We start from the raw sequence: 22,897 nt of genomic DNA, 5'->3' as shown, positions 1-22,897 counted from the left end.
CTCCCGGGCAGCACCACAGAGTCCCTGCCATCCCCTCCGTTGGGAGCCCTGTTGCCCCAGGCACTGCCAGCCCAGCCAGCTCCTTCTGCCCCAGGAATGGGGGGATGGAGAATGGGGTCTGAGCCCCAGGCAGTAAAAATCATCCTTGGCCAGGGAGAGGCCAGGAGGGGACATGATGCTGGGACCTGTCTGAGCAGAGCAGCTCTCCTGAGGTGGATACCAAAGAAGCCCACCAGGAAGGGATGAGCATGTTTCCCAGCTGTATTTGCCGCTGCAGAGCCCCCATCCCGTCCCCGAGCCCTTCTCAGGCCACCCGCTTCTCCAGCAGTGCCAGCACGAGCGCCGAGCCTTGCTTCGCCTCCTCCAGCAGCCCAGAGACCTTCTGCGACATCTACGCAGGGAGGAACAAGGTGCATCATTTGCCACTCAACAGTACAGAAGAGCCGTCCACCATCCACCCCATGCATCCTGCTGGCAGCAAAGGGAGGGGGTGCCCAGACACGAGGGGTCCCAGGGGCTTCGTCTCCATCTCTGTCCCACCTCATCCCTACCACCAGAGCCGGGGCATACGCACGGCCCCTGCTTACTGCAAGCTTGAACTTCTCATCCGTTATGTCTTTGAGGTTGATCATGACATTGAAGTAAGCTCCGAACACGGCTGCTTCCAGCATTTTGGCTCCCACCTAGGAAAAGAGGCTTGCGAGGAGCTCTCCTGCTGAACCGGAGCACTACCAGATGGTCCTGCAGCAGGGCAGACCCTTACGCTGCAGGACTCCCACCCTCTGTGACCCCAGTGGTAGGCAATGCTTTCCAATCCAGTATTTTCAGTAGTTATTTTCTCCTACAAGGGTTGCAAGCTGCCAAAAAGTTAGCAGTTGGAAACCACTGGCAGGTTTGGGAAGCACGGCTGGAGATATTCATCCTGGTGGTCAGGACACGACCAGCCGGGGCAGCACAGGAGCCCAGGGCCGTACCTGGATGTCGGATTTGCAGGCCAGGTTGCAGTGGCGTGCCAGCTCCTTCAGAGCAGGCCAGAGCCCGCTCACCTTCTCTGCCAGGGCACAGGGCACCCTCACGGCTGTCTTCAGCCCCTGTTGCATGGCAGCCATGCGTCTGGGAGGGGGGACAGCCCCGGGGTGAGCGCTGGGTGGCCACGGTCCCCCAGTCTGCAAGTCCCCACAAGCCCAGCTCACCTCTCCTGCTCTTCAGGGGTGCTTTTTGGCAGCTTCAGAGCTTCCTGCAGGCAAAGAAAAGCAGGTTTGCTGCCATTTGCTCCAAGACCCCGCATGCCTTGCATCAGGGGCCAGGGCAGACCCGATAGCTCCCATGCTCTTGCAAACCTCCTTTAGGTGATGATGTCCCTTCCCCTGGCCCTGGCTTGGTCCAAAGTCACAGCCCTGCTCCTAAGGACACCATGGCGCAGCGATGCAGCCCCCCTCCCAGCTGGAAAGCCCCTTGCTCCCCTGGTGGGACCTCACCATGTAACTGCTGAAGGCACGGGAATCAGCGTCCACCATCACCACCAGCTCATCCATGGCCTGGTGGAAGGGGGGGATCAGCTTCCTCATGATGGGGTCCAACTCCTCAAACTGTCGCTTCCCGTAGCTCATCAACCCCACCATGCAGCCCAGCGCCGCTCCCTGACAGGGCACAGTGGTAAATCCTCCAGCAGGACACAGCACTCGCCGCTACCACTGTGCCGGCTCCCCTCGGGGGCTCAGCACACCCAGAGGACCCCCCAGGCAGGCATGGACCCCATCCTGCTGCAGGGCACGTACCAGGGCAGCCGCGGCTGCAGACACAGAGCCTCCTCCCGGCGCTGCCGACCTCCCTCCGACTGCTCGCACGAAGGCTCCCAGTGGCTTGGCTACCAGCCCCCTGTCCACCTCTCCTGCCTGCACCAGGTACCTGCGGCACAGCAGCCCGATGGGTCAGAGCCCCCCAGGTGCAGGAACGCCCACCACCACCACCTGGTCCCTTCTCACCCAGCACTGCCCTCTCCAACAGGTTTTCATCCACCCTTTGGCTCTGCGGGTGGCTGAGAAGGGGGCTAGCCCAAAAAAACCCAGTGGAAGGGTTGAGGATAGGACAAGGAGCCCATTGGGGATGGACGGACAGCTGGGGAGGACATGTCCTGGTGATGCGGGATGGGGGGATTGCTCTGCATTAGACAGGGTGGGCTCGTGCAAAAGGCATCTGGTGGGACAGAAACAGGCCTGCAGCCACGTCCCCAGGGGTGACCACAAGGACTTAAAGTGCATGTCCTGATTTCACCTCAGCACAGGTGGATTCCCTTCCTCTCCCGCCCCCAGATGTGTTTTACACTGGGCACTGCAGCACAACATCTCTCCTTGGAGGGCAGTGTCTGAACCGGAGGCAGTGATATTTGGGCTGGGGATGGAGCGGAGGGTTGAACATGTACATGCTTGAGTTTGGCCACAAAACCTGCTCCTGCTGCCTACCCAAGTGACCTGGGGTCCCCCCAGCCCATGTTCACAGCCATCAGCATTTGGGAGCATAGACCACCCCGCGCCTGCACAACACCCGGCAGGGATGTCCCCTGGGTGTGAAGACAAGCTGGGTGCAGGCGCCACTCCCAAAACAAGCTGAGTGTGAGACACAGGCAGCGGGATCCCCCCATCCAGGCAGGGATAGGCTCCATGATGAGAAGCAGTGGGGGTCCTTACTCGATGATGCGCTCCCGAGGGTGAAACGGAGACAGGGAGTCCAGGCCCAGCCGGCTGACCACCTGCAAGGAACAGCACCGCCACATCAGCCCCATCGCGACAAGTCCCATTGCATCCTCATTCCCTGCTGTTAATTAACCATGGGTGATGCAGCTCTAGGACAGAGTTGCTCGGGCCACCACCCGGGGAGAGGACAGCTGGCATCACCAGCCCGTCCCATCCCAGGCTTGGGGCTGGTGTGTGGCTGCCTACAAACAACTGGAAACTGCACCAATAAATAATTAACTTGCTCTTATCTAACACATTCCCCATAGGGTGGAAAAGCCCCTCCCTCCTGCAGCTGAAAAGCAGAGCCTGTCTCCTCATTTCCAGCTTACACCCATCCTGGGGCAGTTTCCCTTAAAGCCATACACTCTCCTTGAGCTCTGGAGAGGTCTCCTTCCCCTCCTGGCCCCCATGCAGGCAAGCTGGGCAGCTGCTGCCCGCACTCTGTCCCCACAGGGTGGGCTGTCTGCTCCCTGAGCATCTCAGCATCCTCAGGACAAGAAGGCAACTTGTGCCACTCGCTGTGCCCTCACAGCTTGCCAAGCACCATCCCTGGAGACAAGTGTCACTCCTGGGGGCTGCCATGGTCCCAAATCTCTGCTCAGTGCCACTTTGGGAGGCTGGAGTGGGGGGGTGTCTCTCTCTCACGATCCCATCCTTATCTTGGTACCAGGAGGAGCCACGTTACCAGCCTGATCTTCTGTTCCTCCTCCAGGATGAAGAGTTTTTCCTTCTTGATGTAAAACTCAGCCGTGTCCAGCATGGCCTTCTTGGGAACAAGACCCACCAGCTGGGACCCCACAACAGGGAGGTTCAGTGCCTGTGAAGGACATCAGAAATGTGACTCTCCCCAGAGCCACCTGCCCTGCTGCTGCTACCACCCTTGCCTGGTGGTCCTCATCCCTCGTCAGGATCTGAGGTCTCACTGAGAAGCCTTCAATGGAGGAACAGGGTCTAGCAGCAAGTTGCTGAGCTTTGGGGGTTTTTGTGCCATTTTGCTCTCTGCCCAGGCTGGCTGAGCATAACAGAAAGCAAAGCCTGACCTTGAGATGGGGAGAAAAACTTGGAGGGACACATCCTCTGCAAAGCCCCCATTGAAACAAGCGTGGCGTGCCACCCCCCACCACCCACCTCCGCATCTCGGCAGACCTCCTCATAGACAGCGTGGAGTGGCGTGGTCTCAAAGTCCAGCAGGTTCGTTGAAACCTGAGCTATATTCTCTTCCTCCAAATACCAGCCGATGCCCTGCACCTTCTTCAAGCGCCCAGGCTGCCAAGACCCACCACAGTCAAGGCACAGCCCAGGAGGCATAGAGGGTGAGCAGGTCTGCTCCCAGCGTGCCCCTGGCATGTGGATACCTGGTCAGTGCCACGACCCTGCTCACGGAGGTTGAGGGCAATGCGGTGAGCCAGCTCCTTGGTGCATAGCAGGTTGATGTTGTATGCAATGAGGAAGGTCCGAGCGCCCGTCACTGTGGCCCCCCACCGGGGGACAAAGGTTGGGGGCCCAAAATCAGGAGCCCACTCTGGTTTTGCAAGCTGGGGAGGAGGGAGGAGAGCGCGTGGGCTGGCATCGCTGGGCAGCACTAGCCACCCTCCCATGGACAGCATCTCCCTCCCCAGTCAGCATCTGCCACGACCGCCTCCATGTTCAGCAGCACCCAAAGCGTTTCATCAGCTCCTCTCAGTGCAAAGGGACTACTCCAAGTCCCAACACCCTCCCCAAAGCCAGGGAGGTGAGGCTCGGCTCTGCCTGGCCCATGCCATCCGGCCAAGGGCTGCCAGGCTCACCTTCTCGGGGAGCACCTCGTACTCCCCGGCACGGATGGCGGGCAGGGCTCTCCTGCTCTCCTCCCGCGCTGCCTCTGCATACAGGTAAACTGCAAGACAGAGTCGGAGGTGAGCACCGCCGGGCACCGGCTGGTGGCATGTCATCTAGCAGGGTCTGGTTTTGCCCATTTGGGAGCAAACCCCACTCGGTTAAGATTCTGAAAAAGGTGTGCAGTATCTCCACAGCTAGAAGCACGTGGAGTGGGATGGGATGGGCCAGGCAGAGGCTCCCGGCCCCCACTCACCTGGCACCCCCAGCTCTGCTGCCAAGCGCTGCCCGAAGATACAGGCGCAGGTGACGCACTCTTCCATGCTGACATTCATCACCGGCACGAAGGGGCAGACGTCCAGGGCCCCCATGCGAGGGTGTTCACCTGATGACAGGGCAGATATAAGGATGGGAGCCGAGAAGAGCAAGCAGACAAGGATGGAGGATAACCCTTTCCCAGCCTCTTTGGAGACTGGGCACTGCCACCACGAGGAAAGTTGAGATTCAGCCTCTCTGGATCAGGAGGATGAGCAAGACCTTCGCACAGTTCCACCACCACCCTGCAGGTGCAGTAACATGCTATGCTTGGCCACCAGCAGCTGATTTTAGCTCCAGCCATGCAAGGTGCCCCCGGAACTGACCACACACTGCAGCCGAGGGATGCTCCATGCCAGGTCAGCGCCTGTGCTCCCCCCAAGCTCACCCGTGTGCCGGCTCATGTCGATGAGCTGCCCAGCCACACGGGCTGCGCTCAGTGCCCCTTCCACGACAGCCTCGGGAGACCCCACAAAGGTGTAGACAGTGCGGTTGGTGGAGGCGCCGGCATCCACGTCCAGCAGCACGCAGCCCGGTGTCTGGGAGATGGCCCGCCCCAGCGCATCGATCACCTGCCAGATAGTGGATGGGGACAAGGCAGCTGAGCCAGACAGACCCCCACCACAGCCCCAGCTTCACAGGGTGGGGGATGCCTTTTCTCAGCTCTCCCCATTCCCGCCAGTGCTGGGGTTGGGGATGACCCCGTGATCCCACTCCTACCCAGGGGGTTTGGGACACCCGTGGCTCCCAGTGAGCCCCAAATCCGCCGCGGTGGGGGAGAGCCGCCCAGCTGCTGCTGCATGTCAGAGAGCATCGTCACAAATTGCTCTTCCTGAGGATACTGTCCCCTGCAAGCTTCCAAACAGATCTGACTCTGTAAAGCCTGTTCCCTGGGGGAAGCAGTGGTCTTACTGCAATTTTGGGTTTGCTGAACTCCCCCACACCCAGCAGGGCCAAAGTTCAGCCTAGGGCTGATGCCCAGCAGAGATCACATCAACCTGGACGGCGTGTTTTGGCACAACTGCAAGCGATATTTCTCTAAGGGAGTACGCCAGACCACCCCAAGCCCCGGTGCTAACCTACAGGCAGTGGGGAGGCAGGGGGTCTGAGCCCCCCACTTCTCACCAAGGTGCCAAAAGGGAGCAGGGGCTGCCTTTGAGCATTTTCAGCATTATCCAGGCAGGGAAAGCTGCGCAGCACTTCAGAGGAGGCAGGGCAGAGTCTGGCAGGAGGTGCTGTCTGCATGGACTCTCCGCCAGGGCAGCCCAGCCACCTGCACCCCAGCATTGCCCACCCCTCAGCCCCTCCTCGCACTCCCTCACCTCCTTGTTATTCCCCTCCGAGAAGTTGGGGACGCACTCCACCAGCTTGGCCATGGTCCCGGGGTCTGCTTGCACCCCGCGGCCCCACGCTCGGCTCCTCGCACTCTGTGGGTTTGCCTGCCCTGTCCTGTCCCACTGCGGAGCAAAAGCCTCCCAGCACCCAACCTGCTGCCTCTTCCCCGGGCCGGGGTTTCTCATTAACTGCATCGATCTGCGGCCAGGAGACAAAAAGGGTCTTGAATAAACAACGTGCTGCTGGCCTGTCTGCCTCTGGAGCAGCTCCAGGCACAAGGGCACTGCATGCTCACCAGCACCAGCCTACAACACTAATTACCCACAAGCACTAATTAATTGCCAGAAGAAGTGATGCCACATTGTCTTCGTTTAGCCCACACCCGGGGCTAAACAATAACAGTTTTTCTCTCACCCAGTGTCCCTTTCCCAACTGAGGAAGGAAATTGGGAAAAAGAGGGAGACTCATGGGTTAAAATTAAACTAACTTAATAAAATAAAGAAACCAATATAATTGCTAACACAAAACACACAGAAGCATACTTAGTTACAGGTTGCAGCAGGTTGTCCAAGAATAGCAATCATCAACCATAAGAGGGGAGGGGGGGGGGGAGAGGCCAGCAGAGATGAAAGCAAAAACAGCCTCCTCTCTCCTCAGCAAACCCTCCCTTTTATAGTGAACTTGATGGTTAATGTTATAGCATACACCTGTGGGCCAGCCTGGGTCAGCTGCCCTGGATTTAGCTGCTAATAGCCCTGATCACCATGGCTGGCCACAAACTGAAACAAAATACCAATGAAACCAGGACACACATGAAGAAAAGCATCTCCTGCACCCAGCACCGTGCTGTGATGCCCATCACATCCGTGCTGTGGCTACAGGATGGGATAGCCTGCTCCTGCCCAGGGTGCAGCAACAGGACCACCAGCGCTCCGCAATGGCGGGGAGACAGTTGCTTCCCAGGACCCCCAATGTGGGCATGCCAGGGGTCCCCAGCGTGGGCACCCCAGGACCCCCAGCCTGGGCACCAGGGTGGAGGGTAAAAGCTCTCGCTGTGAGCAGGATTCGAACCTGCGCAGGGAAACCCTATTGGATTTCGAGTCCAACGCCTTCACCCCTCGGCCATCACAGCCCCAGCCCTGGGCACCCGGGGGGGGGGCAGTTGCCCCCCGCCCTGGGCACCCCCAATCCCCCCTGGACACCCCCTTGTCCTGGTCAGTGGGAAAGTCTGCGGGGTGGCCGGTGCATCCCCGCACACCCCCTCAGCCCCGCTCTGCTCCCCAGGGGCTGGCGGCAGGGCCCACAAAGTGGCTCCTGGGGTCCCTGGGCAGCGCTGCGCCCCCCAGCACCCCAGTGCTGGGCACAGGCTGGGGGTGCAATGGGGTGCAGCACCCCGGCTCGTTGGTCTAGGGGTATGATTCTCGCTTAGGGTGCGAGAGGTCCCGGGTTCAACTCCCGGACGAGCCCTGCTTTTGGCCACCCACTGCCGGGCACAGCCCCTGTGGGGACAGGGCACAGATGGGGGGACGGGCGGCCTCCCCAGCTCGGCCATGTCCCATCTGCTGGGACAGTGCCACCACTGCCAGGTGCGAGGTGCTGCTCGCTGCCCCGTGGGCAGAGACACGGCTCAGCCATGGCCAGGGCTCATCCCCTCCTGGGTGGAGAAAGGGCTGTTGGGGACTGCAGAGGGGGGCCCTGCTGCCACCTTGTCCCTGCTGGGCACCTCTGCCTGGGGGCTGTGCCCATAAAACCATGCCCAGGCCTGCTCACAGCCGTCCTCCCAGTACTGTCCAGCCCGGGGGCACCTGAGGGACACCCAGTGCCTGCAAAGCACAGGACCCCACGGTCCGCAGCTCCGGGGGGCTGGGGAAGGAGGCAGCAGCGGGGATTTTCTGGGACTGATGAGAAAGCCAGGTCAGAGTCTCTTGCAGGGGGATGTAGCTCAGCGGGAGAGCGCTTGCTTTGCATGTAAGAGGCCCTGGGTTCAACCCCCAGCATCTCCATGGCCTTTTGCCTCCCCAGAGCCCCCTCCCTGCCCCCCGCGGGGCTGGCAGAGCCCTGAAACCACTTACAAAAGTACTGGGGTTGCCAGTGGGCCTGGCTGGCCTGCAGGGAATGCACAGGGCCCTTTCCCTACCCTGCCCAGGTGCTGTGGGGTGTGGAGGCACCTTGTGTCCCTTCCCCATGGGGCTCGGGGTGTCTCTGGGGTGAATTTTGGTGGTGGAAGGAGGAGATGGGTGGGAGGAGGGCGGTGGGTGGCCCCTAGACCAACAAGCCAGGGTGCGCAGCTGCCCCCGCACCCCCAGCCTGTGCCCAGCACTGGGGTGCTGGGGGGGGCAGCACTGACCAGGGACCCTGGGACCCCGGGAGCCACTTTGTGGGGACGGGCCCTGCCGCCAGCCCCTGGGGAGCAGAGCGGGGCTGAGGGGGTGTGCGGGGATGCACCCGTCACCCCGCAGACTTTCCCACTGCCCAGGACAATGGGGGCAGCAAGGATGGGCTGGGACAGGGGGAGACAGGGGTGCACAGGGGGCCCCCAGTGCCCCAGGCTGGGGCTGTGATGGCCCCAGGGCAGGAGGGGCACTGGCTCCTCTGGAGCTTTCCAGGTTTTGCAGTCCCAGGACAGGTGGGGAAGTGGCATTTCCCCGGGATGCTGAGTGGACTCCCCCTGTGCCTTGTCCCCGGGGAATGGGGGAGCCGATGGCCGGAGAGCAGAGGGGAGGGAGAGGGCAGCGCCCTGGGGCAGCCCCAACCTGCGCTGGACACGGGTTGGCCTGTGTGGTGCCCGGGGCCGTGGGGGACAGGATCAGGGCTGGGTCCCAGCTGTGCACCCTGGCTCGTTGGTCTAGGGGTATGATTCTCGCTTAGGGTGCGAGAGGTCCCAGGTTCAACTCCTGGATGAGCCCTGCTTTTGGCTACACACTGCCGGGCACAGCCCCTGTGGGGACTGGGCACAGATAGGGTGACATTCCCCATGGGCAGCTCTGCCTGGGCCTGTGGTGCAGGGTGTGGGTACAGTGATGGCACCACAGCCGGGTGCACGTCTTGGCAAAGCTACAGGGAGCCCCTGACACAGGGTCTGCATCCAGAAGATCCTGCCCGTGGGCTGCCCCAGAGCCATCCCCCTCATCCTGGACCATTGGCAGCGCAGGGACACCCAGTGCCTGCAAAGCACAGGACCCCACAGTCCGCAGCTCCGGGGGGCTGGGGAAGGAGGCAGCAGCGGGGATTTTCTGGGACTGATGAGAAAGCCAGGCCAGAGGGGACATTGGCTTTGGGGGATGCCCCATGGAGGACAAAGGGCAGGGGGTGATGCTGCAAAGCACCGGCCATTTCAACCTCTGCAAGAGCCAGGGAGGTGGTTTGGAGGAGGAAAACCCCCAGAGGTGGTGGGGATTGGAGATGATGGGCACTAGCGCCCTGCAGTCACCTCCAGCTCCACGGACCAGGGACTGCAAGAGGGACCTCCCTGCTCCTAGAGCGTGCCAAGGGGCGCGCACAGCCTCAGCTGCCCCCCAAACCCCCAAAAGTGTGGGGCGCAGAGGCGGGGGTTCAAGGGGGTGCAGCACCCCGGCTCGTTGGTCTAGGGGTATGATTCTCGCTTTGGGTGCGAGAGGTCCCGGGTTCAACTCCCGGACGAGCCCTGCTTTTGGCCACCCACCTTCCCCAGTGGCACAGGGGACCACGGCGTAACCAGGGCACGGTGAGGGCAGCAGTGCCCGGCACACTGGGGTCCGTGCCCTGTGCTGGCTGAGCATGTTCCTGTGGGCAGGATGGAGCCCAAGAGCTGGCAGCGAGGTGCTGGTGGGTGTGTGGGCAGGGAGGGAGATGGAGGCAGATGGAGGAAGGGATGGGAAAGGGCAGGTGGAGGCAGTGCCGGGCACCACAGAGCAGAGTGGGTTCCACCGGCAGCGTGTGTCCTGGGGTCCGTTTGTGGGGTCAGGGCCTTGGGGCAGCACTGGGGGGTGAGGGGACTGGCCCAGGCGCCCAGCCCTGCCCATGCACAGGGGATGTAGCTCAGCGGGAGAGCGCTTGCTTTGCGTGTAAGAGGCCCTGGGTTCAACCCCCAGCATCTCCATGGCCTTTTGCCTCTCCAGAAAAACAGTGGGGCAGTGGGTGTCCAAAAGGAGGACTCTCCCCTTCTCATGCACCTCTCAAAAAAAATGGAGCCTCTGGGGACTGAGATTTTTCGGGTTGGCCTTGGGCACTCACGGGTGAGCTGGGCAAGCGGGCGATGCCCTGGGGACCCCCGGGGTGCTGGGGTGAGCAGCCAGAGAGCAAGCTGAGATAGAGGCAGGTCAGTCACCTTGGGACAGCGCAGGGGCTGGCGGCAGCTGGCAGGGCTCTGCCGAGGAAAGGGAGGGGGGCAGCAAGTCCCTGCAGGGGCTGGGACCCAAAACCCAGCTGGTACTGGTAGGGGAGGTATTGGGCTCCCTGTGCCAGGGCTGGGGTCAGCACTGGGGGTGCTCCCAGTGGCAGATAGAGAAGGGGCTGGGGTACACCAGACCTGAGGCAGCAGTGTGGGGCACTGTGGGGGGGCAGGCAGAGGTTCAGGTGTGTTGGGGGGGCACCCCATGGCTGTAGGGTTAAAGCTGGTTAAAGCGCCTGTCTAGTAAACAGGAGATCCTGGGTTTGACTCCCAGTGGTACCTGGGCCCAGGGGCTGTTTTTCCTCCCTGCCCCAAGCTGGGGGCACTGCTGGGGGTCTCTGCCCTGCCCCAAGCAGTGGAACCCCCCCACGCTTCTGTCCCAGGTGACTCCCCAACTCTGGGGGGAAGGAGTTTCCTTCTGCACCCTCTCCCTGGGAAGCTCACAGCAGAGAGATGACCCAAACTATCTCCATACCCCAGGGTATTTGGGAAATAAACAGGTACATCCAATGATGGCTGGAGCCCCACCATCTTATCTTCTCCATTACTTTGCACAACTGCTGTTGAATCCTGCAGGAAAACCCTCTGGATACGGGTTGGGGCGGGGTGGGGGGGTGGTGGTGGTGAAGTGGGGGTGATGGAGACCTGCAACAAGTACCAAATCCCAGGGCACACACTTTTATAGCAGAAATCAATGTCACCCTGCCCTTTGCCATCCTCCGAACACAGGGACCGAAGGGAGCACGGAGGGGGAAAATGAATTGCAAACACCAGCGTGCTGCCCTGCAGCAGGCAGGTGGGCAGCTGGCTGCCAGGGCCAGGCAGAGGGGCTGCCAGGGCTCTGCCTGCCCAGCTCAGCTGGCACCGAGGGCACCCTGAGCAACCAGCCACAGGTTGGCAGCCTTTGGTCAAAAAGGGGGTGTGGGGGGGGAAATCCACCCCAAAAAAAGGTTGGAGCAAGGGACGAGGTGGCCGAGTGGTGAAGGCGATGGACTGCTAATCCATTGTGCTCTGCACGCGTGGGTTCGAATCCCATCCTCGTCGGGCCCCTGGGGACCTTGACCTGGGGCGAGCCTTTTGGTGCAGCCCCCGGCATGGCCACCTTCCTCTTGCCTCTCTCTTGTTTTGCTCCTTCGCGTTAAATACATGTCTGCCTCTGGGTTGCTGCTCCCACTTGCTGAACCTGCTCCCGCTTGCTCAGGGACCTGCGTTGCCCTTCTGTGCAACGTGCTGGGCCCCACGCTCCTGTGCAGGAGCAGAGGGTACTGTCCCCCTCCATTCCCCAAGCCCACCTGCCAGCCAACTATGTCTTCTCCAGGAGGCAAAGCACCAAAGTGTGAGTAGGGAAGGTCAGCAACAGGCTGGCCGGGCAGTGATGTGGGCACACTCCGAGCCTGGGCACTGCTTTTTTTCCCTCTGCCAGCCAATTTCCTCCTTTCTGTGTCTCATACACAAGCCCTGAGCATCCCTATCATGCCAATGGGAGCCAAAAGCCAACCAACCCTGGATGAAGCTATGCCTTGCTGAGCCATTGCCGCGTCCTTAGAGGTGCTTTTTCGTGGATGGTGTAGCTGCTGCATGGTGGCAGCTCCCTCCCGTGTCTGCGGCAGTGCTAGCAGTGGAGGTTCCTGGGGAGAGGAGAGGGTGAGCTACTGCAAGATCAAGAGGGAAGAGGTGTAAAAAGACCTGCCTTCTGGGAGGTTTTTAACTGCAGAAACCCCGGTGGACTCGCAAAGAGGGAAGCCCTGCATTTCTCAGAGAATGTCTGAGCTTCGACACTGCCAGGGAAACATGTTGTGCCAGCCTCGCAGGTACCTTCCCCACTCCCACCCCTTCTTTCCGTGTATGAGGATGTGGCCAAGCAATGCTGTGGCTTGGAGGCAAGGTGAGGACGTTCAAGCTTAGCTGCGCATGCTGCAGGCCCTGCATTGGCTTTTCGACCTTCCCTGGGGCCACGTTTCCTTCCCATGCCTTAGGGAGATGCCCCTGGGGACCAGCTCAGAGCTGCTTCCTTCTCTGGAGCCAGAAACCGTGATGGGTCTGCAGGGAAGCACGAGCCTTGTCCTGTCCTGTCCTGATGCTGCAGGACACTGTAGTACTTGGCCCGCTCTGCTGCCCTGGGAAATGAGATGTCCGCACCCGGACAGCCAGGCACCCTGCAAGAGGGGTGTGGGAGATTTTTCTGCGGAGAAGGCGTGGGTTTCGGTGCTCAGGGGTTACAGCCCCAGAGAAACACCAGCTTGCAGCAGGAGACAGCGAAATGAGAAGGGGCAGTGGGTGCAGGCTCTTCCTAGGGAGGTGGTGCATAGGGGGCTGCTGCAGCTGGATGGGACCTGGGGGCTTGCAGGGCAAAGGCAGCCAGGAGAGGAGACAGGCTGGCTCCCTTGGGACACCCTTCAGCCCTGCTGGGCTGTGTCCGCCCCAGCACACGCCTGCCCCTGCCCTAGCACGCAGTGACGAGGTCTCCTGGGGGGTACGTGCCAGCCCTGGTGACGCCATGGAGCATCAGCCCACCCGGGGACCCAGCAATTACAGGGACGTGTGGCGGCATGAAACTGGATCATCTGCAGCCCCGGGGCGGCACCCGGCAGCCGGAGCCTGGCTCTCCCCAGCGGCACTGGCCGGGCTCTGCTCCCCGGGCTGCACACAGTAACGCCGAAGCACTCCAAGCCTGCCCTGGCATCCCAAGCAAGGATGCTCCGTGGCTGCGGTTGAGAGGCAGCTGCCCCGGTGGGTCTGTCTGTGTCAGGATGCTGCCTCCTGGCACCAGAGTGTCCCGCTCGGCCATCAGCTGCCTGGTCATGCTGCTGGCAGGTCGGCTGCGGCCCTGGGGCAAGCCCTGGGCGAGAGCACTGGATGCAGGTGTTCCTCGGAGATGGGAGGCGGTGGGTCTGTTGCTGCTCCAAAATGTGCCTTTGCCTTTGGCTTTCAGAAGAAATTTTGGGGCAGGGGGAAGCTTCCACCCTCCAGCTGCTCTCAGAGACATCTAGCCCATGGGTTGTTGGAAATCAAACTGCAGAGCAGTGAAATTGGAGTTGCAAAGTGCTGCTGGGGCTGGTGATGCAAAGGGGAATCCAGGGAGTATTGGTCCAGGGCCATGTTTCTCCTCGTGCCCCTATCTTCAGGAAGAACTAGGGCTAAGATGGCCACACAGCCTGGATCCAGGATGTGCTGAAGTTAAGAAAATGGGTCTGATGTGTTTAGTGAAATTTTCTCGGTTTTGTCATTCCTCCAGAGAAAGCCACGTCTTAAGTAGAAAGTGCTCATTCCCTGAAATGAATATGGGTCAGAAAAACCAGACCTTGTTCTTCTCCCAAATACCCGCGTTTCCAGGAAAAGCTCTTTCCCCTATGGTTTTCTTTTGTTTTAATCTCATTCATTACACAAATCTGATTATTTGAACTTCCTGACACGCGCCTTTTTTTCCCCTGTCCCCTTCTCCAGGCAAAGGACCTGTTTCAGTACGCAGATCCGCTCACATTCAGCTCACATTCACACTCTCTCTAATTGTCTCCATGCCTTTATTTCAAGCATCGCTGCACCCATGGATCTTCTTCTGGGACAAGATGGTCCAGTGTGAGCAGAACCTCAAGTACTTAAACTGGGTTGCAAAACTGAAACACGCAGTGAGGCTGTGAATCGGAAGATCCCAGCCTGTGTCTGGAAGCCTGGAAGGGAATCCCCCAGAAAGGGCTGTTTTCCCTGGGATCACGGGAGTGCACAGAGATGCAAAAAAAAAAAAAAGATGGAAGATGATTAATGAAGGGGAAGAAACCCTGACATGCAGAAGAAGGGTTTAATTCGCAGGCTGTGGGTCCAAGGTGCATCTGTGGCATCATTTTTTTATTGAAGAGTGGTGCAAAAAAGCAGAAAGGTAAAGCTAAAATAAAGCCTCATATTTCCTGCTCACCAAATTGCCATCTAGGAGGTTGTGATGAACCCACAGCCTCCTGCCTTACCCCAGCAGGCTGGAAGGTTGCTGCCGGCTGAAGCACGTGTCCTTTGCTGCACCTCAGAAAAGTTGATTTCCTCTTCCCCTGCCAGAATGATGTTAAAAATAGCTGGGTTTGACCCCAGCACCTTTGAAAGGCTTCTTTGCCCTGGCAGGCAGGGCAGGAAGGAGTCATTAGGGACAATTCAGTGGCTCTACAAGGCCAAGTCACCCTAGGAACTAAAATGACCCCCAAAACCCTACAAGGCACGTCTTTAACAGTGATGCTGACAACCCCTAGCTCCACACATGCATAGTACATGTGCCCCGGTACTACCATGGTTTATTCCGGGGCAGAAAATATTTGTGCCTTCATCTAAGCTCTGCTGGCATGAAATGAAAAGCCTTCTTCAAACTTTCCTCACCCCTCAAGCCTTATGGCTCATTCCCCTGTTTGGGACCACGTCAGCGACTCCCTCTCCCCAATGTGCAGGTGATTCATATTTAAGTGCAGGTCAGGACTTTTTGCGACTCCCTGGCTGTTTAGCCGCATCTAACAGGCTTTCAGCAGAGCGATCTGGTGTCACACCACAGCCTGTAATTAAAAATGTCTTGATGATGTTACTCCATCACAAGGAAGCATAGCTGTGAACTTCTGGCTCACTGCTGTCAGCATATCCAAAGAGCGGGATGGAAAGGCTCTGGGCCTCGGAAATCAGCTCACTGCACAAAATTAGTGAGTTTTGCTGTGCGTCACCTTCAGGGGTGGACTCCAGAGCCCGTGATTACTTTGCTTTTAAAATTTGGTGTGCCTTGCAAGAAGAATTCATACTCCAAGCATGAGGAATAATAACAACAAAAAATGGCAAAATCTTCTCAGTGGTTACAAAAAATTCGTGATTCTAAGTGGTCATGGGTCTAAGTGGTTCGTGACAATTTGGCCACGCTGGGCTAGCTTAAGCCCCCAGTGTCTGTATCTTCAGCACTTGAGCAGCTAGGGAAGGAGAAATGCCCCTCTGTCATTTTTCTCCCAGCCGTGCGTGGTCCCCCAGCGCCCTCAGCCCCTCAGCCCCCCGGTTTTCCTGCCATCGATGAGACCACTGCTGCAGGGTTTAACTATGGGTGTGTGTTCTTTGTGTTCAGCCTACATCCCTGAGCTCACCTCAGATGCACTGGGGAGCCGAATTGATTGCGCTCGGAGGAAGGTGGGGATGTGCCTGCCCTAAATTCTGCTGAAACGCTCTCCTGCCTCATGGCCTAAGACCTAAAATGTACTTTGGCCTTAGGAAGCAAAGTAATTAATGCCTGTAGCCCAAATCATTTCAATCTTACTCAGTATTAAATGGAAGCAAAACATGACAGATGAAAGAGGGAACTGTTTAATCAGCCAGGGGAGCTTTCCAGGAGAAAACTGCCAGTTGTTGGGGAGTTTCAGGAGGAAGGTATGCGCTCGCTCCCCCGGGGGCCGGGGCACCCTATAAAACTCCATGCAGCACCTGGCCCCACCACCCGCTCCCAGCCGCCGCCGCTGCCGCCGCCTCCACCGCCTGGGTAAGTCGAGATGGGCTCTGTCTCCTTCTCCCCACCGAGCTGTCGCTTTCACCAGTGCCTTGTGCCCCATCCTCCGTGAGAGTTCAAGATTTGTTCCCTGCCTCCCTCCTGCCCGCGGAGGATGTTCGGGAAAGGGTTTATTCCGGCTGCAAAATGAGGAGTCGGGGTTCAAAGTGGGATGCAGGGCTTGCAGGGTCCGTAACCACATAGCTGGGTACATCCTGCATGGTTTTCTTTGCTGAAATAAAAGAAAAGTACATGCCCAGGCTGCAGGATCGATGTGTCCCTGTTTATGGGAGGGCAGCAGAGATCCCTTATATTTTGGGATGGGATAGCTCAGCTCACGTTAAGTCCAGCTTGCTCACGTTGTACAGATTTAAGTGGGTTTTGCTACAACTAGGTGCATCTGTGTGAGCATTTCGCTTGCTGAAGGCTTGCTGTCAGCTTGAAGGCAGGCGGCGTGCAGGAATGGGTCTGCTCTCAGTGCTCACAGCGTCTGGTGCCTCCAGCTTCCCCAGACGTGCAGCTCAAACCAAACTCCTCGCTTTCTCCTGAGTGGGTTACGGGGTGAGAGAAGGGGGAAGCCCATTTGGAAAGCCTTCCTTCAGGGTTTCTCAGCTATCCAAACTCACCCTCTAGCTAGCTCTCCCACACCTCTCATTATGGGAGCTGCTGAATGAGGGTTCAGTAGGGATGGACCAGCCTCTGCCTTGTATTCATGCCCTGGCTCTGGCTTTCAGGTGTACGTCCTCGCCAAGAAATGTCCTGCTACGACCTGTGCCTGCCCTCCTCCTGTGGTCCCCGGCCACTGGCCACCAGCTGCAACCAGCCCTGCTTCCGCCGCTGTGGGGACTCCACCGCCATCATCCAGCCCCCCACTGTCGTGGTCACCCTGCCCGGCCCCATCCTCAGCTCCTACCCGCAAAACACCACGGTGGGGTCCACGGCGTCAGCGGTGGTGGGGAGCTACCTCCGGTGCTGCGGGGTCCCCGTGGCCTCCGGCGGTCCCCGGGGGCTGGGGAAGGCGGGACTGCTGTGCCTGGGCAGCGGGCTGTAGGGGTGTCCCCGGGGGTCACCTACTCAAGCCCATGCCAGCAGAGCGACCGCGTCAGAAGGGACAAACGAAGCACAGGACCAACACTGGGGAAGAGGACTAAGCCCACGGCTTTCCCAGCTGTGGGGGGCATCCACAGCCTCCCCAGGAGGAAGGGAGCCATGTGAGCTTGTCACTTAAGACCGTGCCTCTGTATACCTTTCTCTCGCTAAGCCTTACTTTATGTTTCCATGCAGGTGTCACACCCTGTGACATTTGCTGCTGGCTGGGTGAAAATGCTTATAGCGGGCTGTAGATGGAAGATGCTAGTCATGGGGGCGGTGGGGCAGAGGAACATCTTGTAGGGATCAGCTTATCCCGGAGTGGGGGTTATCCATTTCTTTACCGAGCGCTGGAAATGCACTTCTCATACTCTGAACTGGTTTATTCTCCTTCTCATTAAAGTCATGCTACATCATAGCCTGAGTCTTCTGGTATTCCTTGTGCCCCTGGTCTGGAGGGGTAACCTGCTCTGGAGGCAACTTGTTGCTGAGGGGGAGGTATCTTTTTTGTCTGAAATGGGAGTTTCTGCAGCTCAGCTCTGCACCGGGCTTAAGTAAGTGTGTGGTTTGCTGTGACCAGCCCGAAGGCAACTTTCTCAGCCTGGAAACATCTCCTGCTGCCCCATAGCAAGCGCCTGCTTAGGGAGGACTTCCCACAGGGGCAGACTTCTTGCCTGTTCCCTCAAGGATGCGGGAACATGAAGGTTTGACATTTCAAAATGGCATTTACCCTGTGTTTTGCACAATTTTTGGGGTGAGCTAAAGAGGATGGATGTGGAGTGAGGGAAAAAGGCAGAAGCAGGCTTCTTGGGAGATGCTTCTTTGGATGGTCATCCTATGCCCAACTCACCCAGTGTTTTATGGGTGACAATGAAGAGTAAAAATTCCTAAGATACACCAGGGCAAAACCAGACCTCAAGCATTAGGCTCTTTATTCTTACTCTTTACAACAGCATGTGGCAAAAGGGGCCTTAAACAAATAAGCATGTACTGACTCAAACCTAGATAGCCCCGGTGCCAGCAAGGCATGTGATGTGTCTGCATCTAGCTGTATCTCTTAACGAAGCAGCAGAAGCTTTTTGTTCTGTGCTGCTGTGTGCACCCATAGACATGCATATCTACAGGCATGACGTTTGCCTCGAGTAAGCCCTATGAATAACATGAGCTGAATATACCCGTGTCCCCATGCTAGCTCAGTATGACAGCTCAGGGAATGGCATCCCACCCTGGGTATGGGTGCACTTTGTCCAGCAACCCATGCCCACGGTAGCATCCCCGGCCCCGTCAGAGAAAGAGGGGTACCTGCAATGAGAAACGCGGTGCAGGTTCAGCCAGGTTTCCTCTGGACACACAGACGTTCAGTAGCCTGAATTTGCTGAGACGTGTGAGTGAGCAAATTGATCAGAAGTGTCCTGGGGAGAGGCATCCTAACAGTTCTCAGATACACCAAGCGTGATGGACGCTCAGACCTGTGGTAATGCCATCAGGAAAGATATGTAAGGACATGAAGAATAAACTATAATTTCCCTGAGTGCACTCCAGATACAGAGTCAAGAGCAACAGATGGACTGGTGCTTAGCAAGGAGATTTGCTCTGCTGCTGAGTGGAGAGACACGTGCCCATGAGCTGGTCAGTTAGAGGAGGACAAGTATAACCTCATCCCATAGCACAGTGAGCTCCGTACTGAGCTCTTCCCAAAGACTGGCACCCAAAACTTTAGTTGAACACATTAGAGAACTGGAGAATAATTGTTTTACAGGGATTGGATGCAGGTGTCTCTTGAAATAGATGCCAGGCATTGGGTAAAACCTCTTTTTAAGATGCCATGTATCATCAAGAAGAGCCTTTTCAGCTGATGGAAGGAGGAATAAGAGTCCTCCATGGGTATTGTATAAATCTTCTTTCATACCTTAAGTGTTTTGGTAGTGTGACAATTTGCATGAAGCTTATGAGCATTTATAATGAGGGATTATGTTGAGCTTGAAAGCACGTTGGCCTTCAAAAGCCTTTGACCAAGCTCAACTGGTTTTATTGCTCAGGAGATCTTCACAGAGGTGCTCCTAGTTTGGAGAAAATTTGTGTAGCAATTGCTCAGCAGTGAGAACACCAGGAGAAGAGAGGTGTGGTTTCACATCCCTCTTTCAAGGACTGCTCAGATATTTCTATCCCAGCTCCAGAAATTGTCTGTGGAGATAGGATGCAAAATTCTCCTCAACACCGCAATGAGGAAAAGCACTGGATTTCCAGAAAAAGCTTTGTTAGAAAGCTGCAGGCATCTGGGGCTTGTGCAACTGTCTGCCACCAGTCTGCTGCATAGGACAGTCCAGGATGGAGCGGGGGGAAAGAATAATGATGTTTTTATGTGGCTTTTCACTGAATGACTCCACTGGTGAGGCTATACAGTTTTTTTTCTGAATACCCAGTGTCTCAAAGGAGACTAAAATCCACGCAGGTCCTTGATTTGACTTGAAAATTGTGATGCCTTAGGGCAGACAGAGTCGGGGAAGTGAGGACCTCGGTGCCTTGCAGGGCTCCCTGTCCCAAGGGACCTGGCACCCTGTCTCCCACGGGTGCTGTGACTCCTGGCTGGGAGCCGTGCCGTCTTGGCTCCCAGCTTGAGAGCCGTCCTGAATTCACTCCACCAATGCCCCCCCCAGCCAGCGCTTGCCCAGGGCAGGACCCCACAGACCTGCTGATCAGGCCCTGAAATACAGGTTCCTGCAAAGACAGTGCAGCTAAAGGCCCTGGTGAGAAACAGGGAACTACATACCAAGACTGAGATGAAAAATAATGCTTAGCGGGTTGAAGGATACCCATGGAGGGAAATACCTGAGTCCTGGGGTTTGGTCCCAGCATTGCCTACTCATGGCTTTCAAAAGCACCAGCAGCAACAGAAGCATTTCTCAGAAAAGCCTGGAGCACAGCCCATGTGCAACCCTTTGGCCATGGCTGCATCTACTGAGTTTCATGTCTTCTGCTCACCTCTCATCTTCCCTCACCTGCCCATGTCTTTGGAGGAAACCTTCTCCCTGCTGTCACTCAGCATCCTCCTCCAGCGGCAGCAGTCATTTTTTCCTGGAGACCACTATTTCCCTTCATTTTATTTCTTTTGTCCTTCGCTTTGGTGAAGTCAGGACCAGCAGAAATTACAGTGCATTAATTACAGTGAGGTTCGCCAGCTCAACAGGGAGCAGCTGAAACACACTGGCCTGGGAAAGGTGATGGGGTACCTCCCCATTGTGGGGGTTACAAGGGTGTCAATCTCCTCTTTGGGGTGCGTGTAACCATGGGGACATCCCAGCCTGCACCACCACATGAGGCAAATGAGCTCACTCAGGTTTCTCTGCATTTATGTACTTGGGGAAGCCAACAGAAGCAGCCAGCGAGCGTCTCGCGTGATGGTGGGTACCTTGCCACCCCGAGGATGGATGAGGTGGGGAGGAGGGGTGAAGTCATGGTTTGAGTTGGAACAAGTGGAGAAGTATAGAGACTTATCACGGAAAAGGGAAGACTGACATGAATAGCAAGCAAGTGGGATTGTCAGGAGTGCAAGCCCCGGGCAGCATGGGGCTGGTGATAGGGATGGAGAGACTGGGGGTGACTGGACAATTGCTGGGTCAACAAAGTCCCAGTACATCAATCTGTGGCTTCTCTGCACATCCAGACAAGAAGACAAAAATCCTGGTGACTCACAGCAGTGGGACAGGATGAAGAGACAGATCCACTGCCAGCGTCTTTGCTGGTTTGCAGAAGTGTATCACACCCCAGCACCAGGGCACCAGGCTGAGGGCAACGCCGGGAGGGTGAGCTGGCCTCAAGATGCAACCTCCCTCATCCTCCTCACTGGGGCAAGGACTCCTGGCCACAGCGCTTGGGGACACGCGTCCTGGAGCCAGCCGGGTGGAGAGACAAAGCCCCTGGAGCTGGGAGGTATGTCAGACTGAGGCGGGACTTGTTTGCCAATAAAAATCTCCTTCCTCGCCCACCAAAGCCTTGCAACGCAATTTCCCACCAAAGCAGAGAGGACACCTGCTCTTAGGCTTTAGGAAGGGGAGAGAAACAAAGTGGTTGCATGGCCAGGGTAAGCGGGAGGGGAGGGCACCACAGAGAGGACTTCCCACCCCAGGCACCCACGGACCAGCCACAGGGCAGGGGCTTACCGCGGTTTCCCGGGTGCCCTCCCTGCCACGCAAAGGCCCTGCGCCAGCCTGGGGACCCAGACAGGCAATGGCTCCCACAAGGGCTCCGGTTCTTCCCTGGGGCTGGAAATCCTATAAAGCAGGAAAATAACAGGCCACCCACACGTGTGAGTCACGGGGGAAGAAGCATGCAAATCAGAAGTCACTGGCATCCCAGTCTGGCCCTCCTGGTGCTACCCGTGGGAGTGGGTCTCACAAGGCTTGCACCCCAGCGAGCCCGCCGCTCTCTTGGCTCCACCAGCTCTGTGCCTCATCCTGAGGCCAAATCATTGTCAGACACCGCTCCCAGCTGTCCTACATCCCCTTTTCCTCTGAGCTTCTCCCCGCCAGTGAGAGACAGGGATGAGCACAGTGAAAGCGGAGCCCAAATCCCAACGGTTTACAAGGTCCTGGGAGTGAAATACTCAGGGATTTGCATTTCAAACTCAAGAATTGTTCAATTAAATAGGCCAGGGCTGTTAATTCACGTTTGCTGAGAGTCAGGTGTCTGCACATTTCCCAAAGAGGAGAAGGGTGATTTGGTTGTTGCCACGTAAGGTCGCTGTTGTTAGCACTGGATGCGTGGGGCTGGAGAAGCCGGGCAGTCATGGCGGGGTTAAGTGATCTGGAAATCACAGGGGTCCAGCGTTCCCCGTGCCCACTCCTCCCCACACCCCCATGATTTGCAGGGCAGGGGAGAGGAGCCTATGGCTGATCCACCCTCCCCATTCCCCCGGGTCAGCTCACGGGGTTTGGATGTGCCCCAGGGAGGGAACCCTTGCTCTGGCACAGCCTGCGATGCGATGTAATTAGCATTGGAGGCTGTCTGAAAATGCGTTCTTCCCTTGGGGACTGTGTCCAGAAAAAAATCCCACTGTCCTGCCCCAGAGCTCTCCTCCCAGTCCTGTCCCCCATGGCACCCATGGGAGCCCCAGCACCAGCACCCACACCCTGCTGAGCCCCAAGGCTGGCAGCTCCTGGGGGCTGGGAAAGGGAACGTCTGGGGGTATTTCCCAGTAACCCGGCACTCGCAGCTTCTGTCCCTTGTCCCAAAGCCACACCAGCACCCGTGGGGCAGGGGAGAGGGAGATCGTTAGCCCTGGGACCACGTGAAATGGGTCTCTGAGGGGCGATGATGGGAGATGGGGGCACCTCAGAGCCACCACCCTGTGTCCCAGCGCCACAGGTGGATGGCACAGAGGGGTCAAGGGCAGGGGAGATGGCTCTACCCTGGCTCGTTGGTCTAGGGGTATGATTCTCGCTTCGGGTGCGAGAGGTCCCGGGTTCAACTCCCGGACGAGCCCTGCTTTTGGTCCCTGACCTTCCCCTGGTGACAGCACAGGTGACCAGGGCATGTCGAGGGCAGCGGTACCCAGCACAGTGGGGTCAGTGCCATGTTGTGGCTGGGAATGTCCCTGTGGGCAGGACGGACCCCCAAAATCCAGGAGCGAGGTGCTGCTTGTGCAGGGGGATGTAGCTCAGCGGGAGAGCGCTTGCTTTGCATGTAAGAGGCCCTGGGTTCAACCCCCAGCATCTCCATGGCCTTTTGCCTCCCCAGAGACCCCTCCCTGCC

At 57.9% G+C, this 22,897-nt stretch overlaps 1 protein-coding gene and 9 non-coding genes across 10 annotated transcripts; 8 read left to right on the top strand and 2 right to left on the bottom strand.

The window, feature by feature from the left end:
• Positions 1–304: 304 nt before the first annotated feature.
• FTCD (formimidoyltransferase cyclodeaminase) lies at positions 305–6,241 on the bottom strand. Its single transcript, XM_068408163.1, has 14 exons — positions 6,188–6,241; positions 5,254–5,437; positions 4,807–4,935; positions 4,523–4,611; positions 4,091–4,270; positions 3,864–4,001; positions 3,421–3,552; positions 2,688–2,749; positions 1,779–1,908; positions 1,479–1,640; positions 1,194–1,237; positions 975–1,113; positions 588–683; positions 305–391 (listed from the first exon to the last, which is right to left on the bottom strand). Exons 1-14 carry the CDS (start codon positions 6,239–6,241, stop codon positions 305–307), a joined length of 1,626 nt encoding a protein of 541 aa, XP_068264264.1.
• A 1,009-nt stretch (positions 6,242–7,250) lies between these two features.
• Positions 7,251–7,332, bottom strand: TRNAS-CGA (transfer RNA serine (anticodon CGA)). Its single transcript has one exon. It is a non-coding gene; the product is annotated as a tRNA-Ser (tRNA).
• A 263-nt stretch (positions 7,333–7,595) lies between these two features.
• Positions 7,596–7,667, top strand: TRNAP-AGG (transfer RNA proline (anticodon AGG)). The gene has a single exon. It is a non-coding gene; the product is annotated as a tRNA-Pro (tRNA).
• Positions 7,668–8,131: 464 nt separating this feature from the next.
• Positions 8,132–8,203, top strand: TRNAA-UGC (transfer RNA alanine (anticodon UGC)). Its single transcript has one exon. It is a non-coding gene; the product is annotated as a tRNA-Ala (tRNA).
• Positions 8,204–9,034: 831 nt separating this feature from the next.
• Positions 9,035–9,106, top strand: TRNAP-AGG (transfer RNA proline (anticodon AGG)). Its single transcript has one exon. It is a non-coding gene; the product is annotated as a tRNA-Pro (tRNA).
• A 666-nt stretch (positions 9,107–9,772) lies between these two features.
• On the top strand, positions 9,773–9,844 carry TRNAP-UGG (transfer RNA proline (anticodon UGG)). Its single transcript has one exon. It is a non-coding gene; the product is annotated as a tRNA-Pro (tRNA).
• Positions 9,845–10,206: 362 nt separating this feature from the next.
• TRNAA-UGC (transfer RNA alanine (anticodon UGC)) lies at positions 10,207–10,278 on the top strand. Its single transcript has one exon. It is a non-coding gene; the product is annotated as a tRNA-Ala (tRNA).
• A 1,253-nt stretch (positions 10,279–11,531) lies between these two features.
• On the top strand, positions 11,532–11,613 carry TRNAS-GCU (transfer RNA serine (anticodon GCU)). The gene has a single exon. It is a non-coding gene; the product is annotated as a tRNA-Ser (tRNA).
• A 10,943-nt stretch (positions 11,614–22,556) lies between these two features.
• TRNAP-CGG (transfer RNA proline (anticodon CGG)) lies at positions 22,557–22,628 on the top strand. Its single transcript has one exon. It is a non-coding gene; the product is annotated as a tRNA-Pro (tRNA).
• Positions 22,629–22,791: 163 nt separating this feature from the next.
• Positions 22,792–22,863, top strand: TRNAA-UGC (transfer RNA alanine (anticodon UGC)). Its single transcript has one exon. It is a non-coding gene; the product is annotated as a tRNA-Ala (tRNA).
• The last annotated feature ends 34 nt before the right edge of the window (positions 22,864–22,897 follow it).

This window comes from Nyctibius grandis, chromosome 9 (genome assembly GCF_013368605.1).
Source record: "Nyctibius grandis isolate bNycGra1 chromosome 9, bNycGra1.pri, whole genome shotgun sequence".
In the NCBI taxonomy this organism is placed as follows: Eukaryota; Metazoa; Chordata; class Aves; order Nyctibiiformes; family Nyctibiidae; genus Nyctibius; species Nyctibius grandis.
This window is presented reverse-complemented; position numbering and strand designations above follow the sequence as displayed.